This window comes from Taudactylus pleione, unplaced genomic scaffold (assembly GCF_031769625.1).
Source record: "Taudactylus pleione unplaced genomic scaffold, aTauple2 ptg000609l, whole genome shotgun sequence".
Lineage (NCBI taxonomy): Eukaryota > Metazoa > Chordata > Amphibia > Anura > Myobatrachidae > Taudactylus > Taudactylus pleione.
Window position 1 is genome coordinate 4805130 of NW_028285011.1, and position 21220 is coordinate 4826349.

Genomic DNA, 21220 nt, shown 5'->3' on the forward strand with positions numbered 1-21220 from the left:
CGCCGAGTTCCATACCATTAAGAGCAACTGACACACAGCGGACACTTAGTCACAATACACATGAAGGCCGGAAATGACGCGCATTTCAAATGATGCGCATCCCGGATGACGCACATACCACACATACTCGATAAGGGCGGAAGTGACGCGCATCCAAAATGATTCGCATTCCCCATGAAACTGGGGGGCGGAAGTGATGCGGTGCGTTCCACCGTGGTCATTTTCCAATATTCTGTATAAACAATAAGGTATTTGACTCATTTTTCATTCCCTTTAGGCTTATGAAATTGTGATTAATGTCACATTATATAGTTTAGTTCCTACCTATTTCTTAAGAGGTACTTTAGATCAGAATCAGCACAGGAAGTGCTGTCATCAAAGACACATGTGATCTAGGCCCTGTTAGGTCTCCCCACACATATTCCCTTGATGAAGTCCAGATAAGAGGACGAAACGCGTTGGGTCCCTTTCTGCCATTATGAACTTTCCCAAACACTGCTGAAAGATAAGCTGAACTTTGTTTTCCATTTTTAAAAACGAAAAAAAAATCGCTCTTTTTTACATTTTCAATTTTTTATTTTCTCTATATGTGTTTTATATATAATTTGGATGATGTCATTTTTTTACTCTTAAATATTAATAAATTGCATTTTTTAGTTTATGAACCCTTATGTCAGTTTTTTATGTACTAAGAGGCTCTCTATATGTTTTTACTTCAAAATTTTGCATTGAATTACTTTGAATGTTGTTTTAAGTGATGTTATATTAGCAAGTGAGCACACTTGCACTTTCTTCATAACATTGCACATTTTCACTTTATAAATGACTTAGTGACGTTATACTAATAGGTAAGCACACTTGCACTTTTTTCATAATATGTTGCACATTTTCACCTTATAAATTATTCAGAATATTGCACTAATAGGCGCTTGTTGTCAACTATATTGTTTGATAAATATATATATATATATATATGTATGTATACATATACAGCTGCTGAAAAACTTTGCCCTGAGATTGTTTATGTACATAGTCACATCAATGGTCATGTTACCAACAACAAGGTATATTTGTTTTTGCTTGGCAAGCCTGACATTGCTCAGGAATGTGATACCTGAATAGGAAACTGCCATTGTCTGGGTGCACAGCCTGCTGTAAAAGAATGATCACTTGCAGTCCTTTGGAGCTACCTATTTAACTTCCCTGACAACATTCAAGTATAAGTGGTCTAAATTCTGACAACAAAGCCTCACAGGACTGCAAATTCTCATTAGCTACAAGTGAAGAAAACAGTCTATGAAATAAAAATCTCTATACAAATCACTGCACAAAAATGACAGAGAAGAAGTGGAGAGAAGCCGAGAAATCTCCCCTCACTATGTCATTCAATGCAAAAGAAGAAAGTCTACTAAAGAAGAAAATTCTCTCATTGGATTCCATGAAGAAACAAGCCGCTGACTCACTGACACTTGACCAGAAGATTTTATATAACCAATTTACGGTAAAGCTGAGGCGATCAGAACTGGCACATGCTAAGCTCCATGGGAACAGAGACCTGATTAAACACCTGGCACGTGAGATGTTCTCCAGTCTTAATACCACACTCAATGATGGAACAGAAGAAGCAGTGAGAGCTATACTGCACAGTGGCAAATCTCCTAGGGCTCTCTCTGCACCATGCAGACCTATATCTCGAGTGTCAGAGAAAGACCAAAGCTACAGGATGGATATCAGCCATGTCCATGGCATTAATGAACCCAAAGGAATGGATTTCCCAACTAGGAAAACGTATCTGAATACCTCTCAGAGGTTCTATTCAGCACCAGGAAGACGAAGATCGGGGAACAGACAGATACAAGTCAAATTTTTTGCCACAGATGAACCTAAAAACAAAAATCTGGTTACACCTGTCCATCCACTTTCCCCAACATTTCCAATGGCACCGAAACAAAACAGCTTTATAATAGAAGTTCCTGGCACAGAGAGAGTGGAATTCAAATCATTCTCAGGAACAGAAGCTGGAAAAGACATAAATAACACTAATTGGCCAGAGAGTAACACAAGCTTGGTGAGAAAAAGGCCAAAGTCCACAAGTTTTTTGTCATACAATGGAGGATCGAAGTTACAGGGCACCGGGAACATCATGGAGAAAATGCTTGTTGAAACAGAGGATCATTTTAAAAATAAAGTGAAGTTGTTTATTGAGAAAGTAAAATCCATGCAGCAACAAGATTCTACATTAAGAGATTATTATTCCCAGAGAATGTTGGACGTGACAGGTAAAAAAGAGATATTAACACCATCAAGCAATGAGGAGGAACAGAAGCAATGGTTGCCAGTTGGAGAAGAGCCATGCTACAGAAGCGTCACCATAAAGACACTGGATAGAAGTTTTACCAGAAAAGATTTGCCTATTGATATTCTGCTCATGGAACAGTATAATATGGTTCTTACTAAAGAGAACTATTCTGTAAGAAGCTGGATCAATAACAACCCATATATTTCTGAATAGCTGCTCCTGCTCCTGCTCCTGTATTTGTTTTATATTCTAAAGATGGGATGAAATATTTTATGACATTTCCTTAGAGATGCCTGAAGTTGATCTCTGTGACAGTGAAAAAGATGGGTTTTAAGTTTTGCACTCACAGACCAGGGGGTCTATTTACTAAGCAGTGTTAGGAGAGAGTGAAAAGTGATAAGAAAGTGATAAGGTGCCAGCCAATCAGCTCCCAACTGTCATTTTTCAAACACAGCCTGTGAGATGACAGTTGGGAGCTGATTGGCTGGCACCTTATCACTTTTCACTGTGTCTCCTAACACTGCTTAGTAAATAGACCTCTAGGTCCCTTGGTCACCCATTTGTGTTATTTGTACCCCAAACATTTCCAAAGTATAACATTTGTAAAGAATGTAATGAATTATGATTGTTTTTTTTTTAAGCGCAATAGAATTAATTGCACATACATATTTATCACATATTATGATTTAGATCAAATGTAATAGTGACAATAAAACTATAATATGCTTTCTTATTCATTTTCAAATCTAGTTATGTTTTAACAATTACAGCGATACCAAATCTGAGGTCTTTATAATTTTGAATCATTAATGTTAAAAAATAAAAAAGTTTTGTAAAAAACAAAACATGTAAACAACTAGAAACTGGTAAAATGCATTTTAACATGCAATGTCATAGGGACACTGGGCCTGATTCAGAGCCGGACGCTCTGAACGAGCGCTCGCTCTGAATCAGGGTGTGTTGTTTTTTTTGCAAGGCGGCCTCGTGGACGCTCGCATAGCTGTGGGTTACCACCCACAGCTTATGCGAGCATTCATGATGATGGTCGCGATGGTCAAGACCATCGCGACCATCGGGCTTGCGACGAGACCCTTGTGGTAGGGTCTCGTCTTCCGCAAGCCCTGGAGTGCTTTTGGCTCTATCAGAGCCAAAACAACTTCACTAGTGATGTCAGAGGGGCCCCAGACGGTAGGTGTTCCCATGGGAACGCCTTCGTCTGGGCAGACACGCCCCCGGCACGCCCACCAAAGGGGGCATGCTGTCAATCACCATCGATAGCATGCCCCCTTTGGTACAAGACCCATAACGACGGCTACCCCGTCGTTATTCGGGTCTCGCGCATGCGCACGACGGAGGCGCCTCCGTCGTGCGCATGCGCATTTGGGAAACATCGAGCCACTTGCGAGCGCTCAGCGCTCGCGAGCGGGTCTGAATGAGACCCACTGTCAGAAATTATCTGGATTTCACTAAATATTGTATGCAGTAAGCACCAGTGATCATGTTACTGTATAATGCCTGTTATCAAGATCCTACTGTGATGCATGAGGGAAAATATTCATAGGACACCTGATTAATGTAGACAAATAAATTGATACTGTTGGCAGTGCCGCAGCAGTGCCCCACACCCCGCCCCCAACCCCGCCTGGACGCTCTGGGCAGCACTATTGGCTGCAGTGTAACCTTGCAGTGACGGGGCAGTGATGGTGCCATGGGATGTAGTTAACATACCTTCACCCAGTATTCCAGTTGATGAAATCCTGGCACCGTAATGCCACTACCTGGCCCCGTCAAGAGGGACGGGGGGAGGGTTAGGCTAGGGGAGGGAAAGTTAGGGTTAGGTACCCCTAGGGTAGGGGGGACAGTTAACATACTTACCGCACCCTTGTCGGGATCCTGAGCATTGGCATGCCGCTGTCGGTATATTGACAGCTGGCATCCCCAGTGCCGGGATTTCATACCGATTCTGGTGCCACCCCCAGTGTCCTGAGCAACAGCACCGCTCGCACATCCCTCCCTACGCCCTTGGCTGTTGGCCTTCTAAGGGTGGGGTAGGTTCTGATGTAATTGATGGCAATGAAAAAATTTAAGATTTCCCAAAAAATCACAAGAGAATAGGTGGGCAAGGGCTGAGGTTTTGAAACAGGGAAGAAGAGGTGGTGACTGTTATGGCTACTATACTAGGCTGGTGGGGTAGTTGAGCTTCTGCTCAAGAAACATAAATGAAGCACCCACCCGCACCAGTCATTACTGCCATTTTTCCCGCATTTCCCGTTATGGGTTTTAGTAGTCATTGTGTAAGTCTCAATAAATTGCATCAGTACACAATGTCCTGAATTGGTCAGAGATTGTTTCAGTGGCCGCTCTGATCCCTACAAAATTGATAGGCTGAATTCTCGTTCATCGTTGTTAAACCCCAAAAATATGCTGATGTCAATAGTGTGTTGGTACAAGGTGCTCTTTTAAGAAAAACGGAGAGATGCAAACACACACCAGAATAGGCTATATGTTCATTTTTTTGCTGTTTTAAGTTTGAATACAATTTTAGCTGCGCACAAATAAATAATAAAATACCGTAGTAGTGTTAGCTTGGATTTCCCTTCCATCACAATACGTCATAGCTAATGGTCAAAAGATTATGTGGATAAAAAAAAAGCAGCAAGCTAAAGTATTGCCACTATTGTCCTTGAACGTTGTAAAGCACAGATGATGCCCTAAATTATAGGATTGTGTGATTCTATGTGTGAATCCAAACCCATGCAGAGCATTTATGTTCCCTAGGTTACAGTAAATTACTGACAAACCTTTCCCATTACATGGACTAGTGTCACTCTTAGAATACCAACCTGTGAGTGTTAATACCACAACTTTAATAATCTGTTGGACCAGAAGAAAGGGGGTATCTGGGCGCTCAGAGGATTTATGGGTTGATATGTGTGTCAAGTAAACAATAAAAGTGTTAATAAATGTTATAATAAAATAAAACACCAGGTAGCAGCCAACTTGAAGGAGAGATGTTGGTTATCTCCTATATGTATATGTATAATCTATTAGGTGAGAGGAATGGTAAGTAGTACTATGGGTGTTACTGTATATTTAAAAGTATAGATTTAGATTTATAAAAAACAATAAGGATATATACTATAAAAGATTTTAAACATATAATCATTTAACAGAGCTAGATGCTAATTATACAGTTCTCCAGGGGGTAAATTTACTAAAGTTTGATTTGTTATTTGATTTTATGAATCTATAAAATCGACTGAAATCGAATTTAAATCGAACTGCAAAATCCCTGAACAAAGCCCTCATTTACTAATATTCGATTTTGCATTCAATTTTGGTTGATTTTACGAAGGGATTTTGTGTTCAGTTTATGAAATCCCTTACAAAATCGAATCTCAAATCCCCATTAAAATCAAATGCAAAATCTAACTCAACTTCCTCATTACTTCCTACTGGGCCAAATGTATCACACACACACACTAATTAACGGGGAAAAATTGGAAACACTTGTGCACACTCTAGAAAAGTGAAAGTGATTTATGATTTCTTCATAAATATAATATGCTCATTATATATATATATATATATCTGTATACATGTGTATATACTATATACAAATAATTGAAAAAAATTTTTTTTTTTTGCCTGGCTATGTCGGCAGGACCCCACCATGGGGGAGGGGGGCTTTGTGCAACTTTGCTATGGGGCCCCAAAGAGCTAGTTACGCCCCTGATACCGCAGGTAGGTGCACAGCATAGCATAGCCTTGAGCAGCCATTATTCGTATAGCCAGACAGCCCTAGATGCTTCTGGGAACTTTTAAAGGCATCACAATCAATTTCCTGCCAAAAGAATGATGTTTAGAAGCTCAAATCAACTGTCTCACATTATTCTAGTCATTTGGGGATTTAAAGTTCGATTTTGAGTTCGATTTGCAAATTGAATGTTAGTAAATGAAGGGATCCTATATATGACTATGGGAAAACATTGGAGTTTTGCCTATATTCAATTTTGTGAAATTCCGTATTGTGGGCCTGATTCAGAGCCGGACGCTATTTGCGCTCGCTCGGTCAGAAAAAGGGGCTGGCTATTTAAATTGAGCGCTCGCTCTTTGCGGTCTGTTGACGTCTCTATGTCTGAGCGAGCGAACGAAACATGCGCTTGCTATTTTGTAAAGACGCCCCCTGGCCGCTCGCATCATACGTCATCTCAGCTATTTATTTGATTAATTGAGTACATCGAAAGGCGTCTGAACTGCTCGCAGTGCTTGCGGTAGCATTTTCCTACCGCAATCATGCGAACAGTTCAGGCTAAGAAACAACCAAGTGACGTGGTCGATGACGCTGCTTTGTTAATTATGCACACCCTTAAAACGCCCGTTTTGACCGTTTGGCACGCCTGCGTTCGAATCTCCACTCCCCGTTTTCAAGCACCTTCCCCTGTTACCACCCACAAATGCCTCATTCTGTCACTCAAATTAGCAGGCATTCGCTATTTTGCGAGCACACAATTTCCGACCGCAATGACTGGTTCGCGCATGCGTATTACAACCCATACGCATGCGCAGTTGTGCGAACATCGCTCGGAGCGAACGAGCTGCCGCTTACGAGCGGCTCTGAATCAGGCCCCGTGTCCGATTTGACATTCGATTTTGGCTTTAGTAAATCTCCAATATCAAAATCGAATGGAAATCGAACCAAAATTGAAAGGCAAATTGATCAGAATCCAAAATCGATCTTTAGTAAATATACCCCCAGGTTTCAGTAGGAATCTCAATGATTGGCTACAAACAAGATGGAATAGTTATATTTCTGATCTTGGTAGAACAAGTATAAACACAATTCTCATTAATTCAGCTTTTTGTCCATATGATAGTATCATGTAAACATTTCTGTAGATATAGGTAGAAAAAAATGTAACAAAAGGTTTTATCTCACCAAATTGGTGGTATGCGATATTTCAGGGTAATTAGAGGGGTCACCTCTTTCATATATAGGGCCTGATTCAGCAAGGTTCGCATTTTCTAATACGTACGGCTAACCGATTGTTGCGTTCTATCGCAGTGCGCGCAGACCCATTGCAGAGTGATTAACAGGAAGTGCCGTTTGTGGGTGGTAACGAGGGGATGGTCGGGCGAACGCAGGCGTGCCAGTGCGTTTCAATGCCGTTGCAGGGGCGTGTGTAAATTATCCACTGCAATATCATACGCAGCCTGAGGCCTCATAGCGTGCGCAGAAGTTAGCAATTCCTGAGTGAGGTCAGACCTGCCTTAACTGTGCATATGGGTCCGATGTTACCAATTATTTCGCTATTTTGCCAAAGTATACGGATGTGAGTAAGGGGAAGTGGGCGTCCTTATGTTAGGCTGTGACTGCAATGTGAATGCAAAGTTGCAAACATTTACATAAAAATCAAGACAAATGGTATTCACTAATTGCGCCAATTGGCAGCTTAGGTAGAATTTCCTAAGAAGAAAGGTATCTTACATTCCCAATATAAAACACAAACAATCAATAAATAAGGTGACCCACCCTAGCGCCAATAACGTTAATCGGTACTTACAGTATCTTAAATATAACAGTACTGTATTTTTCCTTGATCTTTGGTCCTTACGGATTGATGTGGTAAAATTAACTACAACATGTAAAGAAAAAAGGAAATAAAATCTAGTGCAGATTATCTTCTATTTATACAGATATTTCCATGGGTATATACCTTACATGTATCACAATGCAAATTCTATAGGGCATACCCTAAAGAATGATTAGCTTCTGTGCAACAGGTGATAGCATAAAGCACCGATTAACGTTATTAGCAAACATTTACATATCACCACTGATATTAGCAACTGCGTTGCGTGTGTATTAGCAGAATAGCGACCCTTACTAAATCAGGTCCATTGTGAGCTGCTAGTGGATAGTATTTAGGTGTTATTTGTCTCAGTATCCGAGTTCTATGCAGAGCACCGGTAATACACATAATGGGGTATATTCACTAAAGTGCAGGTTTTTAGAAGTAGAGATGTTGCCCATAACAACCAATCAGATTAAACCTTTTATTTATCTAGCGCCTTCTAGAACATAATAGTTAGAATCTGTAATCTTCTAAAAACCTGCACTTTAGTAAATATACCCTAATGTGTGGTTTCCCTGTGGATGTGGTCTCTGTGCTCACCCAAACCCACTGAAGGATGGGTATGTGATTGCCTCTTGTCTCTATAGCTGAGCTCTATGCTGGGAGCCAGTAAACACACACCATATATGGTGTCCCTGTGAGAGCGGTCTCTGTATTCGCCCGAAGCTGCTGAGTAGGTATGCTGGCAGCCACTTTCCAGCCCATCAGGTGAAAGGGTGGAGGTGGCATCTTAGAATTTCCACAGCTGTTAAATGCCCCCTCCAAATAAATATATGTAAAAACCCACTGTGTGTGACATTTGCGGGGATACCCTGGCAGGCTCTAGGGTAGTGGGTTACACAGTCAAGGCATGATAGCTATATATATATATATATATATTATATCGGGGGGTCTCAGGCAACACACACCCCAGATAAACAGAAGTGGCGATCCCCAGGCAGGCTGGTCAGGGTGTTGCTTACGCTCTGGGCTGAAATCTCCTTCAGCTTCTGCCATCTCTTGTGCACTCATCCAGCACCACAGAAACCTGGCTCTCTCTCAGCGGGCCACCTCCTCCGGCACCACAAAGTGCAGGGGAGCTGCTGCACACGGCGTAGCGTCAGAGTTGAGATGGAAATTGATGGAGCCGTGCACGCTAGGGGCTTGCATTAAGCATTTTTTGCCCTAAAATGCATCAGTCAAACAAATGTAACAAAATGCTTCCTCAGACTGCACGGATTCACTGGATATGGGACACTTGTGTATGAGGACACATCTGCGTGCAGGTGGTAGGGTCAGTTTTTAAGAGAATCAACGTGCATCCATTCTGCCTTGTATAAACGGTTCAGACTAGTGGTCGTACAATGGTGTGTGGACCGTTTTCTTTGCTCGTTCTTACCAACTGATCATTTCTTTATGACCACAGCCTATCCATCTTCAAATTGCTATTTCCAGCAGGAGAATGGACTTTAGCACAAGCTAGCTCCACAAACATGACAATAGCAAAGTGTACTCCAGCAGCCTCTACATTTACCAGATCTCAGGCCAATAGACTCTGTGCAGCCAACATATCTGCAGCAATGCATGATGCTTTCATGTCACCAAGGACCACAATCTCTAAGGAATATTTCCAGCACAGGGTTTCCCAAACTCAGTCCTCAAGACATTAACAGTCCAGGTGATAAGGATATCCATGCTTGTGCATGGACAGTAAAATCAAACTAAGGTACTAATTAAGGCACCTGTGCTTAAGCATGGATATCCTTAAAACCAGGACTGTTAGGGTGTCTTGAGGACTGAGTTTGGGAACCACTGTTCCAGCACATTGTTGAATTTTGATTCTGTTTCAGGGCACAAAAGAGGGTCTGCTCCAATATTGCAAAGCAATACATAATAAACTGGGCAATGAATGTATGTACACCAGTATAAAAACAATGATAAGCGTGTTGTCCAAGTACTCATGGGATGCCGTGCTCAGAAGAGTTATTATAAACTTTGGCACTAGCTTCTGTTTTTTTTTATTTTATTCATGGGACTATGGAACACTTTCACTAGAAACCTATTACAATTTGTGTCACAGCATCATATGAATGGTAGGATTAGAACACTCATGGGGCATACAAACTAGACGATAAAAGTGTACGACTTGAACGATAACAATATAAAGTTCATATCGTCCAGTGTGTATGCACCAAACGACCAACGATGCACACTCCCACAGTTCGTTAACTAGGTTTGCTGTTGTGCCAATCGAACGATATCATCAAAAAGTGCCTGCTCAGGGATGTGACAGGGTGATGTCACTCAATGATATCGTTCAGTGTGTACACCAATATCGCTCATACAGCACAGCGTCTAGTGTGTATGCCACATCAGTTGCACTGTTAAATCATCATCTGAACATTCAGTCTAAAGTATTGTTGGTTGGACCAGAATTTATAAGTAGCCCAAGAGGTCATATACACCAGTATAAGACTAAATATTTAGTGATTACTGAATTTGTAAAATATAAAAGGAAGCATGTGGTGGCATTTATAAAGGGGGCTACCTTATTTCACCTGGGTTTCTGTTTCAAATGTATGAAGACCATAAGCTTGCTAAACATTTAATTCTTTAAATAACGAGACTGTACAGTACTTGTGAAAAATAAACCATACTGCGTGAATTAAAAGGGAGTGGGGAAACATTGACCTTGGACTATCCCAAAATGGTTTTGCAAGTTTCACTCCTCTCGCATAGATAGTTGTAGCCACACAGCATTCAAAGAAGTTGTTTTTCCTGTGCGTCGTAAAAATGCTTAGTGTAAAAGTAGAGCGACCTATTAACAAACTTTTTAGTTACATTTAACAAAATGCCCACCAAATCTTTCCATATGCTAAACCAGGCTTATGGAGCAGATTGTACATGTGTTTTAGTGGCGCCAAAGTATGAGTGATGAGAGGATGTCAAATATGAACATCCCACAAGCCCTTGCAAATAAAAAAAAACATGAAAATGTGGGGGGGGGAAGGGAACTAAAAAATTGTTCGAAGTGACCATCGACTCAGCATCCGAATGATGGCGGAAACGGTAAACATCGACAAAGAAACTGTTAAGCTCTTGATGCAAAACCTGTCTAACATGACAAAAGTTTGTTATAAGATGGTTCCAAGGTTTCTCACTGCCGAGCAGAATTTTTTTTTTTTTAAAAGCTAAATTTGCAGACATTTTAGAAGAAATTCAAGTGGATTCGCATTTATTTAGATAAAGTTATTACCCGTGATAATATATGGATCTCCCAGTACTATCCTGAGACAAAACACCAGTCCATGGAAAACACCATCACCAAAAAAAATGAAGTAAACACGTCAAAGCAAATCCAAAGCCATGTTGATTTTATATCAAAGAAAACAAAAGGTGTTCTTTTTGAAAACTCGGTAGCAGAAGGCACAACAGTAAATTAACATTACTACAAAAATGTTCTAGCAGCTTTGCAGGAAAGAATCAGAAGAGGCCATATTTGTGGAAAATGGTTTCATCCTCCATCAGAACGCACCAGTCCACACAGCAGTTTTTGGGCGAGAAACAGATTGCAGTGCTAGAACACCCTCCATACTCACCAGATCTAGCACCGTGTGACTAATTTCTTTTCCCTAAAGTCAAATCTGTATTCAAGGGAATCCGTTTGGCATTAGTTACTGAGTTTAAAGAAAGAAAAAAAAAGGGCAGCTGTTGAGACAGCTGACAGATGATGAGCTACAGCACGGCTTTGATCAATGGAAAATAATAATGCAGCGGTGTGTGGATGCAGAAGGGGAGTACATAGAGGGGAAAATATAAATGATAGCATCAGTCTAATTATTTAATAGTCACATGGGTAATAAGCACAGGCTGTAAGAACTGTAATTCACTTATAAATCTCTTGCAGATAATCAGTGTTCAGGCATTTATTACTAATAGAGGCGTTTCTGATCCAGCTCTCTCCTCCTTGCATCTCCAGCCTCATCAACACACACCTGCCTACTTCCCTCTACTAATGACGGATGCCTGACCTCCCTGATCACCTCCTCCAATGCTCGGACATTCACACAACCACTTAGCTTTCAAACATGTCTTCAAAACAGATCTCTTCACCCAAGTTTACCCAATCCTGCTCCTAATGCTGGGTACACACCTAACATCTGCCATAAGGGGAGGGCGCATTTTAATTTTCAAAATCAGGCAACGTGCCCCAGTAAAACAGCCTAGCAGGAACACTATACATCTGCAATACCCACTTCCATCATGGGTAGTTTTTCACAACTTAAATGAGCATATTTAGGCAGTAACTGCTGCTGTAATATTAGGGATTACAGCTTTGTGTTCCACTATAGAAAATCAAACAGCAGCAAAACAGGTCATGTAGAAAAAAAAATTTTTTGTTTTTTTTTTGCCATCTGGAAAGTTTCCAACATATTATAAATCCGTTTTCAGCTACAAATTATTAGAGCTATTTCACGCCGATGTGTCCTATGGCAGGCATGGAGATTTAAATATTGCCTAGGAAAATAAAGTCAAATAATGAAGACATTGCATTTAAAATACAGGTTGAGTGTCCCATATTCAAATATTCCGAAATACGGAAAATTTTTAGCATGACTGAGAAAGTGAAACCTTTGCTTTTTGATGGTACAATGTACACAAACTTTAAGGCACAAAATTATTAAAACTATTGTATAAAATTACATTCAGGCTGTGTGTATAAGGTGTATATGAAACAAATGAATTTCATGTATGTACACAAACTTTGAGTCACAGAATTATTGAAAATATTGTATAAAATTACCTGCAGGCTGTGTGTGTAAGGTGTATATAACACATAAATGAATTCTGTGATTAGATTTGGGTCCCATTCCCAAGATATTTCATTACGGTATGTAAATATTCCAAAATACGGAATATTCAGATATCTAAAATACCCCTGGTCCCAAGCATTTTGGATATGGGAGACTCAAACTGTACTACAAAAATTCTGAGCAATGATATGTACGCCAATGCTGTGTAGACTAGCATCATTAAGCGACAGTCTGTTAACTGCACTGTTTGATACATCTCCTAAATGTGATACTTATGATCTAATCTTAAATCACCCCCTTAGCATCAATTCACAACTTATTGTTTTTAGACATTTGAAAAACTGTACTACAAGCGCAGAAATACATAGTGAATGTACTGTAGAACTTTGGCATTGCAGAGTATTTGCGCCAGGGCCCAGATCCCTGTTTTCAGCCATGTGCAAAATAGAACAGAGTTTGAGAGTCATTTAATGAAAACAAACATTCCCCTTTACAATTTGTCCCCCAGTGCTCCTCAGTGACTGTGAAAAGAGACACTCGATTTTACCTGTATGTAACAAAATTACAGAACTCCTGCCATTAACAATTTATTCTCTCCTTGTAAGAATGGTCTAGATACATAGAGGGGTAGTCAATATGAAACGTAAACTTCGCTGTCAAAGTTTACGTTTCATATCGGAGTTTTTACCTGCATTAAAGTATCGGGCGCGCGCCCGCTTATCCCCGTATTCAATATGAAATTAACGAAAACGGGAGACTCCGAAGTTGGATTTGCGTAAAGTTACGAATTTTTCCTTAAAAAAATTGTAGGACCCCCCTAAAGTTGTAAAAACATGGGGGATCACTATGGGTACCCCCGTTTTAGCCTGTAATTGAAAGCCGGGTATTTAAATAGCCGCAGCAGGTTTTTTTTCCCCAACATTGAATAAGTGATGCAGAAGAGCACTTAGGTTATTTTTTTCGTTTTTTTAAGTGGTCCCATCAAATTTGGGGCACACGAAAATGGGTACTAGCATATTTTTAAGTCCATAAAGTAAGTTTTTAAAAATTCTGCAATTGTGCACCTGCCGCTATAAATCTATTCTTCAAAACACCTGCCGCATACTTACAGAATAGCCCTGAACCTATTTCCCTATTTTTAAACAATTTTTTCCCATTTTTTTTTTCACCCCAATTTTTAAATTAATTTTTTGGGGTGTCCCTATTTTTTTAAAAACTTTTTTTTGACACAGTTCTTTTTTAAATGTAATTCCCAGGGGTGCAGGCTATTTTTTTTAAGCCTGCACCCCTAAACCCCAATTCTGCACTTTTTTTCGACACCTATTCAATGGTGAAAAGTTATCCCCGTTTTTGATCAAAGGCTTTTCGAACCTGCGATAAGTCTTTGAAATTGAATACGGTGTAAAAGTCAAACCTGCGATAATGACGTCAAAAGTGCGATATTAACGCAAAAACGATGTTTTCGCTCCCATATTGAAAACCCCTGATAGAATTACTTGATCTACTTAAACTGTTGTGTTAGTGTAGTCACAATAAGTAATGTGGAGTGTCAGCTGAAAAGCTTTCACTCTGTGCATGGCCGATACAGTAGGAGCAATATAAGAATGGGGAGCTTGGTTGTGGGGTTGTGCTTCTGCTCCTCTGTATAGAACCTTCACAAAATGCACTTGAAATTCTAAAGACAGAGGAAGATTAAGTTACGTTTATTTAAACACTTAACAAATTAGTCTTAAAACTGAATTTGCTTTTAAATTCCACATAGAACATGAAAATGACCAGACCACCTGGTGTCTATAGAGCAATTCTCAAAGCACATGCTCCGCTTTGCAGATGGTCAATTCTAATTAACTAAAAAGATATACCAATTATGTTGTTGATTAAAAATGGATAATCCCTTTATTTCATATTGCAACATGAGAAGTTTACAATACACACGCAGAAGTCCAGGAAAGATAAACAAATACATTCGGGTACAGTCTTTATGAAGTGACTCATGTGCCCTACATTTAAACTAATACAGAACCGGGGATGTATATTTGTAGAAGTCCAATGTCTTTCATTATAAAAGTGAGATGTAAATTGTGTATATCGGTTTATGAGATTAGCCTGAACAGGATTCTGTGCGTTTTGTTTTCAGAGATGTTCATTATCTACTGATTACGCAGCAGCCGTGCTCATGTGCCTCGCATATAGGAAATAAAATAGGATAAATTGACACGATGGGTAGGGAAGACTTTGGATTGTCTATTTAAAAGAATTACTTTATATGCAATTTAATATTCTTAATTTAAGTGCACTTTCACAAGCTTTTTTTTTTTCTTAGGGTACAACAAATGCTTAAAGATTTTCTGACAACCCACCATCTACCGCAGAAAGTTTGGCTGGAAATGCACGCGTCAGTAAATGCATATTGAGAGAAGAAAAATAAAAATTAAAACAGCGCTAAATTCTACCCCCCATTTTCACAGACCCAGATATAAGATTTACTCATGAAACACAATATACCTTACAAGACGTGAAGACAACAAATTGTGAAATCATTTTTTTTCTTTGTAACTTTAATTTGTAAATTTTTTGTGCTGTGGCTAAAGTAAAGGTTCGCAAGGCTGTAGAATGACATTCCAAACACTCCCCTCCATCTTTATTTACTACATTATTTCTTTTGTCACAGAAACTGCTTGGGGCTAGAACAGCAGTAATTGCATCACACGTTTTCCATGAATTCAAGTTTTATAAGCAAACTGTAAAAACAAAAAATAAAATAAAAAGAATCGGGAGAGAAAAATACAGTTCCTGATTTGAGTAGATGAAAGTTAGTCTGCTATAAATTAGCATTATTCCATGAGAGAGTATCGGTCACTGAAGACTCAAGCAGGCTCAACTTCAAGCAGTATTAAACACAAGCAAAGTGATTAAACCCTTAAAATAAATATTCAGGAAAACCTCTCTGTACATACATGTGAAAGACTGTATAACACTTTCACGCTAGGAAAAAAAAAAAAAACAAACAGACTTTGTTCAGATAAGCAGCAGAAATCTGCTGTTCCAGCCCATTGTCCCGGAGGAGAAGGGAGGCACATGTACAGTTGACAACATGTAGGTGACTATCTTATGGCCTTTGTGGTCAGGGACATCAATTTTAGCGTTGGTTATCCCTTTTGTATAGCTTTCTTTGCCTTTTCATTTTACAGCATGCCAAATCCCTTGGCATAAGTGATAGCCTTTAATAATCTCTCTTTCAGTTTCTCCTTGCTTGAGTACTCCGGGAGTAAAAGGACATTAAAGCATGTATGAGATGTTGGTAACCTGCAGCAAACATATAGACAGAAGAAAGGTAAGTACAGAACAACAGGGTCTGGCGAACACACTGACTTCTCTTAATACAGTGTTGTCACATGAGAGCTTCACATGCAGTGGTACAACCGCTATGAGAAGGCATTGAATCATTTGTGGGTCTTCTACTGACTCAAATTTAATACAGAGCTCTCCAGCTGCTGTTTAAATAGCGACAGAGGTAGAATTATCAGACTTCTATGAAGCTGTTTATTTATTATGATGTTAGGAAGATTGTCAATTTTATGTATATATTAATTTTTTTTTTTGTAATTTTAATATAATATAATATATATATATATGTACGGCTGTATATATATATTCATAATCGTGTGACTATTGATAATCATATTGATTAAATATATATGTAAGAATACTGTTTATATGTGTCCAGTTCATATATATAGTTATTTATTTAGTACATTATATACTTACTACTTTATATAGAAAAACTTAAAGTATATGTAGAGATTTTTTTCATTACCATATTCTTCTATTTGTCCCATCATAAACACGAATGGTTAACTGAAATGGTTCTTAATTGCTTCATGTGCTAATGTTTAATTAATTATTGTCAGTACAAATAGAGTGTGCTTTTGCACACTAGTCACCTCTGATGAAACGGCCTTTTTTATTGGCCGAGAAACGCATCAGGTGTTTCCTGTGCTTCCCAGACCTAGAAAGCACCTGATAGGTCCATCAGCCGCTGCCAGCCCATCTGCGTTCCAGCACACCGGCAACTTACACGGATACAGACGCACACGCCGTTGTGCCTCAGTCTGTCTGGACTCCCGCGGATTGGCACACTGCCTGCACCTCAGCTTCCAGACATCTTTTCTACCGGGCCCTAGTGAAACAGCGTGGCCGCCTAATTCACTCATGACGGCCAGTTACCGGGACTCCTGCAGGCACAGACGCCGATACAAATCCTTCCCCGCAGTCACTACCCGCTTGGCTCCGGTGGTTAACAGTGAGGCCTATCACCCTTCCAGACGGCTCAGCTACCACATAATATCCGGATCTGTCAAGTGGTAGGCCAAACGCTACATAGCTGTTTTTGCCGGGACGCTGGCTTACAGCTTCATTTCCATACAGGTGTAAATCCTCACCGTTGCCTGTTATCTTTACAAGTTGATTGTGCTGCATCATCAACTATTATTCAGTTGGAACACAATATATATGCAGATTTTAATTACTAACATTTTCAATTCGCTTCACTAACGCTGGCTGAGCTGGATGGAGAATGCAGGAGACACTTTGCAGTTAATTATATTTCTATTAACCCTTTATTGCATGTTACTATCTTGCTTACCCATGTTCTACTATCATTTAAGGTGCCATATTAACAGTATCTAGTCTGGACATTATTAATTTATTCTGTGCACATGTCATTTTATGATATTGAGATTTTATTACATGTTTTGTGATAGTGATTTTTTGGATTAATAAATTATTTACCACTGTCCAGCGCTCTTCATTGTTTTTCTACTAGACTTGTATGAAGCTGTTCTGAGTCAGCGATGTTGCTGCTGACCCTAAATACTGCTTGTGTGACACCCCTAGACAAAAACTCTTCATTCCAGGGGGTTTGCATGTGAAGCGCTAAAGGTCAGGGTGGAAACACCACAGGAGGGGGGGAGGGAATACCTTTTCCACATTAATTACACATAGAAAAAACTAGGTATTCACCGCATAATGGAATTTCTACATGATCCTCTAGATGGCACAGTGCTATAGTGTTTTGGTGACACACATCTACAGCTATATTCTCATCTAATACGATTGCTTCACAAATTACAATTGTAGCATGTGTGGACAGCTTTAGACCACTGCAAAAAACAAAACAACCTATCTTGCGCTCCAAACTTGTTCAACTTCAATATAGGCAGTTTTCCTCCAATGATGGAACCGCTCTCACATGAAATAAGAGACATAAAATGCCACAATAGTGTAATATTGTCAATATTAAAAATCAATCCTTTGTGAGAATCCAGAAAATGGAAATAGGTGCAGGAAAAAAGGATCCTCTCCCAGGTTTATTATGTCCCCTTCTTTCATTTCCTTGTAGCTAGTGATAGTGGTACGCTTATTGCGCGTTCCACATCACACTTGGACATATTTATATTGTATATCATTTCATTGTTTATATATATTTTATGGTATTGTAAAAGGTGAAAACCGGGTATATTTTGCACTTTTATAATTCATTTATGGCAGTAAGTGATGTTGGAACACATAATGTGTGTTTCACATCACATTTGAATATAGCTGGATGCTCCCCATCTGTAGCTCGATGATGTGATCTAATCCTGACACATGACGGTGATCCCAGGGAGAGAGGGCAGTGACGTCATTTGCGGGCGGCGTGTCCTTACTCCCGCGATATGTAAGCAGGCACTTAACCACAGGGAGAAAGGACAGTGACGTCAGACGTGGTCGGCGCATCCTCAGCCTGGAGCCTACTCCCACGATATGGTAGTAGGTGAGTTATAACAGGTGAAGACCGCATGTTAACAGCGTCTTCCGGGTCTCACAATTAGGTCACATGTTTCGTGGATGCCACTGTTTCATTGGCTTATGAGGTGTGGTTGCTAGGCAACCCCAACCTATTTAGGTTTTCACTGTGCCTGTGTGGGCTGTTTCTTGGTTGATCTAACGGCAGAGCCCACACTGTGACAGATGAACCTATTGATATTCTAAGGAGTGGTAAGACACTGTGAGCATATTTCATTTGTACTCAGTTGGTATATTTTAAGTATAAGTTGATGACTAGAAGTTTTCTCTTATTTTAGTTTATTTACATTTACACTCCACTTGAAAAAGACGCCGCAGTGCGTCGAAACGCGTAGAAAGGAGTGTCACACAGCGGATTTGTTATATGGCCAGTACACATCATTTACTGAAAGTACCTGGGTCCCATCTTCAGTAATATCACATCTTTATGGTACGGCTGTTTACAAACCTCTGGTTATATCATTGTTCTTTTCTGGTTCTTTGAGATTGTATAGAAGCTACTTATTCCCTTTAAACTGATGGACGTAGAGGAACCTAAAGAAACCGCTATATGATTGACACCAGTTTGATTGAAGTAAGCATACGTGTAAGCTTTTGACACGCTGCATATCTTCACGATTGTGTTACTCTGGGATTTGAAGACTGGTTTTTGGATATCTTTCTGAAGTATCACTCTTGTAAAAGGAGAGGATCCTTTTTTCCTGCACCTATTTCCATTTTCGGGATTCTCACAAAGGATTGATTTTTAATATTGACAATTTTACACTATTGTGGCATTTTAGGTCTTTTATTTCATGTGAGAGCGGTTCCATCATTGGAGGAAAACTGCCTATATTGAAGTTGAACAAGTTTAGAGCGCAAGAGAGGTTGTTTGTTTTGTTTTTTGCATATCATTTACTCTAAGTTTGGTGACTTATCATCTTACCACCTCTACTGCTCCAAGTGCAGCGCCATTGGACTGAATTATTTTTGTATATTGAAGCTTTAGACCAATGTTTTTACTACCACAACTTAATCTAAATTAAAAAAAAACTGTAATAAGCAATGATTAATTAGCAAATGTAATTATGCAAACATGCTTAACAGCAACATATTTAGAAATTAATCACAAACAATATGTATATTAGGGCCTGATTGACCAAATTCACAAATTCCTGATAATCGGAAATCTGCACCTGCCCAGAATGGGTCCTGTGAGATCACTCGCAGCCACTGTTATTCCTCTGCCCGATTGAGAGGTATCGCCCCCGTATTTCTTCTGGAAGTGCCAAGGCCAGGGTTTGCGTTCATGGACGCCAATTCCTGGCCTCGCATGCCGGCCAGCCTGTGTAAGCCGAGGCTTACTCAGCTAGCCAGCGGCGTCCAACAGGTGATCCCGGGCTGCCCAGGATCCCTACATTTTCTCCTAGATTATTTCATGATCTCTTGGCATGTAGTCGAATTTATCTTGGTGGAATTTCAGGCATCTTACCTGTCTGTGTCGGGGCCATTTTTGGCTATAATCATCTTTAGTTTACCCAGTCCCCCAACAGGTGCTCTGTCTGTGCCTGTTGTAAACTGTAAAAACAATCTTTTCTGTTCATCGGTAAATGAATGTACTATTTCCCAGAACTCTCTGAAAAAGCAAAAAAGGCAAATAAACTTGTATTTTAATGTCAAAATACATATGAAAACATCAACTGCAATAATTTGAACAGCCAAAATCTGCTCATATCAAGCAATAAAATTCCCAGCGCAGAACCTATCATAGGGTAGTAGGGTTATATTGCAATAAAACAATGCAAACAATTAGTCAAACGAATTAGCAAATATATTATATGAAGTAAACTTTAGTGGTCTTCGGACCCAGCTTTAACTTTGTGTCTTTCTGTGAAATGCCTATAATAAATAAATATCAAGGCCGGCTCCAGGGGTCGGAGCACCCTCTGCCGATTCGTAACAGGGCGCCCTTACATCGTACGCGGCTTCTGCCACAGAAAATAGGGGTGTGGCCTAATTACCATAGGCCACGCCCCTTACACGCTGTTATTTGGAGGCGTGGCACGCCTACAAATAGCGTCAGGCTGGGGGGAGCCTCACTAGCTGGGCTTCCCCCAGCCCGCTCCCGTCACTGAATGGATGCCGCGCGCATCATCCATTCAGACTCCGAGGTCCAGCACCGCTGCGGTGGTGGGGGTCCTCAACCTCCCGATCTGACCACCCGCGGGACACTTCGGCCCACGGGTGGAACGGCGGGACAGTGCTGTCCCACTGAAATTGAGATGTTGGGGAGGGGTGCGCCCTCTATGGGTGGCACACCACTGGAGCCAGCGCTGAAAGAGAGAGATAGATATATATATATATATATATATCTATTAGTGAATCAGCCGGCAGTCCACAAATGTGGATCACATACCTGCCCCCGGTGCCCTCCCAGGTGTTCCATAGAACCACCATACATGCAACACAGTAAGATAGAGAGACGGCACTCTAGGGTCTTGTAAGAAAAGTTAAGAAAAGTATCAATACAACACCTTAGTCTGTTTGTTCAACGTTTCAGTCCACAATGACCTTTGTGGACTGAAACGCTGAACAAGCAGACAAAGGTGTCGTATTGATACTTTTCTTACAAGACCCTAGAGTGCCGCCTCTATCTTAAGCTGGCC

The 21220-nt window shown here is 40.2% G+C and overlaps 2 protein-coding genes across 4 annotated transcripts in view; one reads left to right on the top strand and one right to left on the bottom strand.

The window, feature by feature from the left end:
* The first annotated feature begins 1333 nt into the window (after positions 1-1333).
* LOC148480588 (uncharacterized) lies at positions 1334-2526 on the top strand. The gene has a single exon (XM_088454024.1). The coding sequence runs from the start codon at positions 1334-1336 to the stop codon at positions 2510-2512; it is 1179 nt and encodes a 392-aa protein (XP_088310150.1). The 3' UTR covers positions 2513-2526.
* Positions 2527-14605: 12079 nt separating this feature from the next.
* The window catches only part of UBE3A (ubiquitin protein ligase E3A), a 67391-nt gene continuing 60776 nt past the window's right edge, over positions 14606-21220 (bottom strand). For all 3 annotated transcript variants that reach the window (XM_088454100.1, XM_088454102.1, XM_088454101.1), the window contains 2 exons: positions 20047-20190; positions 14606-16034 (listed from right to left, as the gene is read on the bottom strand). In XM_088454100.1, the coding sequence (XP_088310226.1) occupies positions 15914-16034; positions 20047-20190 (265 nt within the window). In that variant the 3' untranslated portion in view covers positions 14606-15913. The remainder of the gene's footprint in view (positions 16035-20046; positions 20191-21220) is intronic.

What these genes read in the sequence shown, in the direction of transcription:
- LOC148480588 (XM_088454024.1), top strand. Translation starts at nt 1,334, where the DNA reads ATGACAGAGAAGAAGTGGAGAGAAGCCGAGAAATCTCCCCTCACTATG.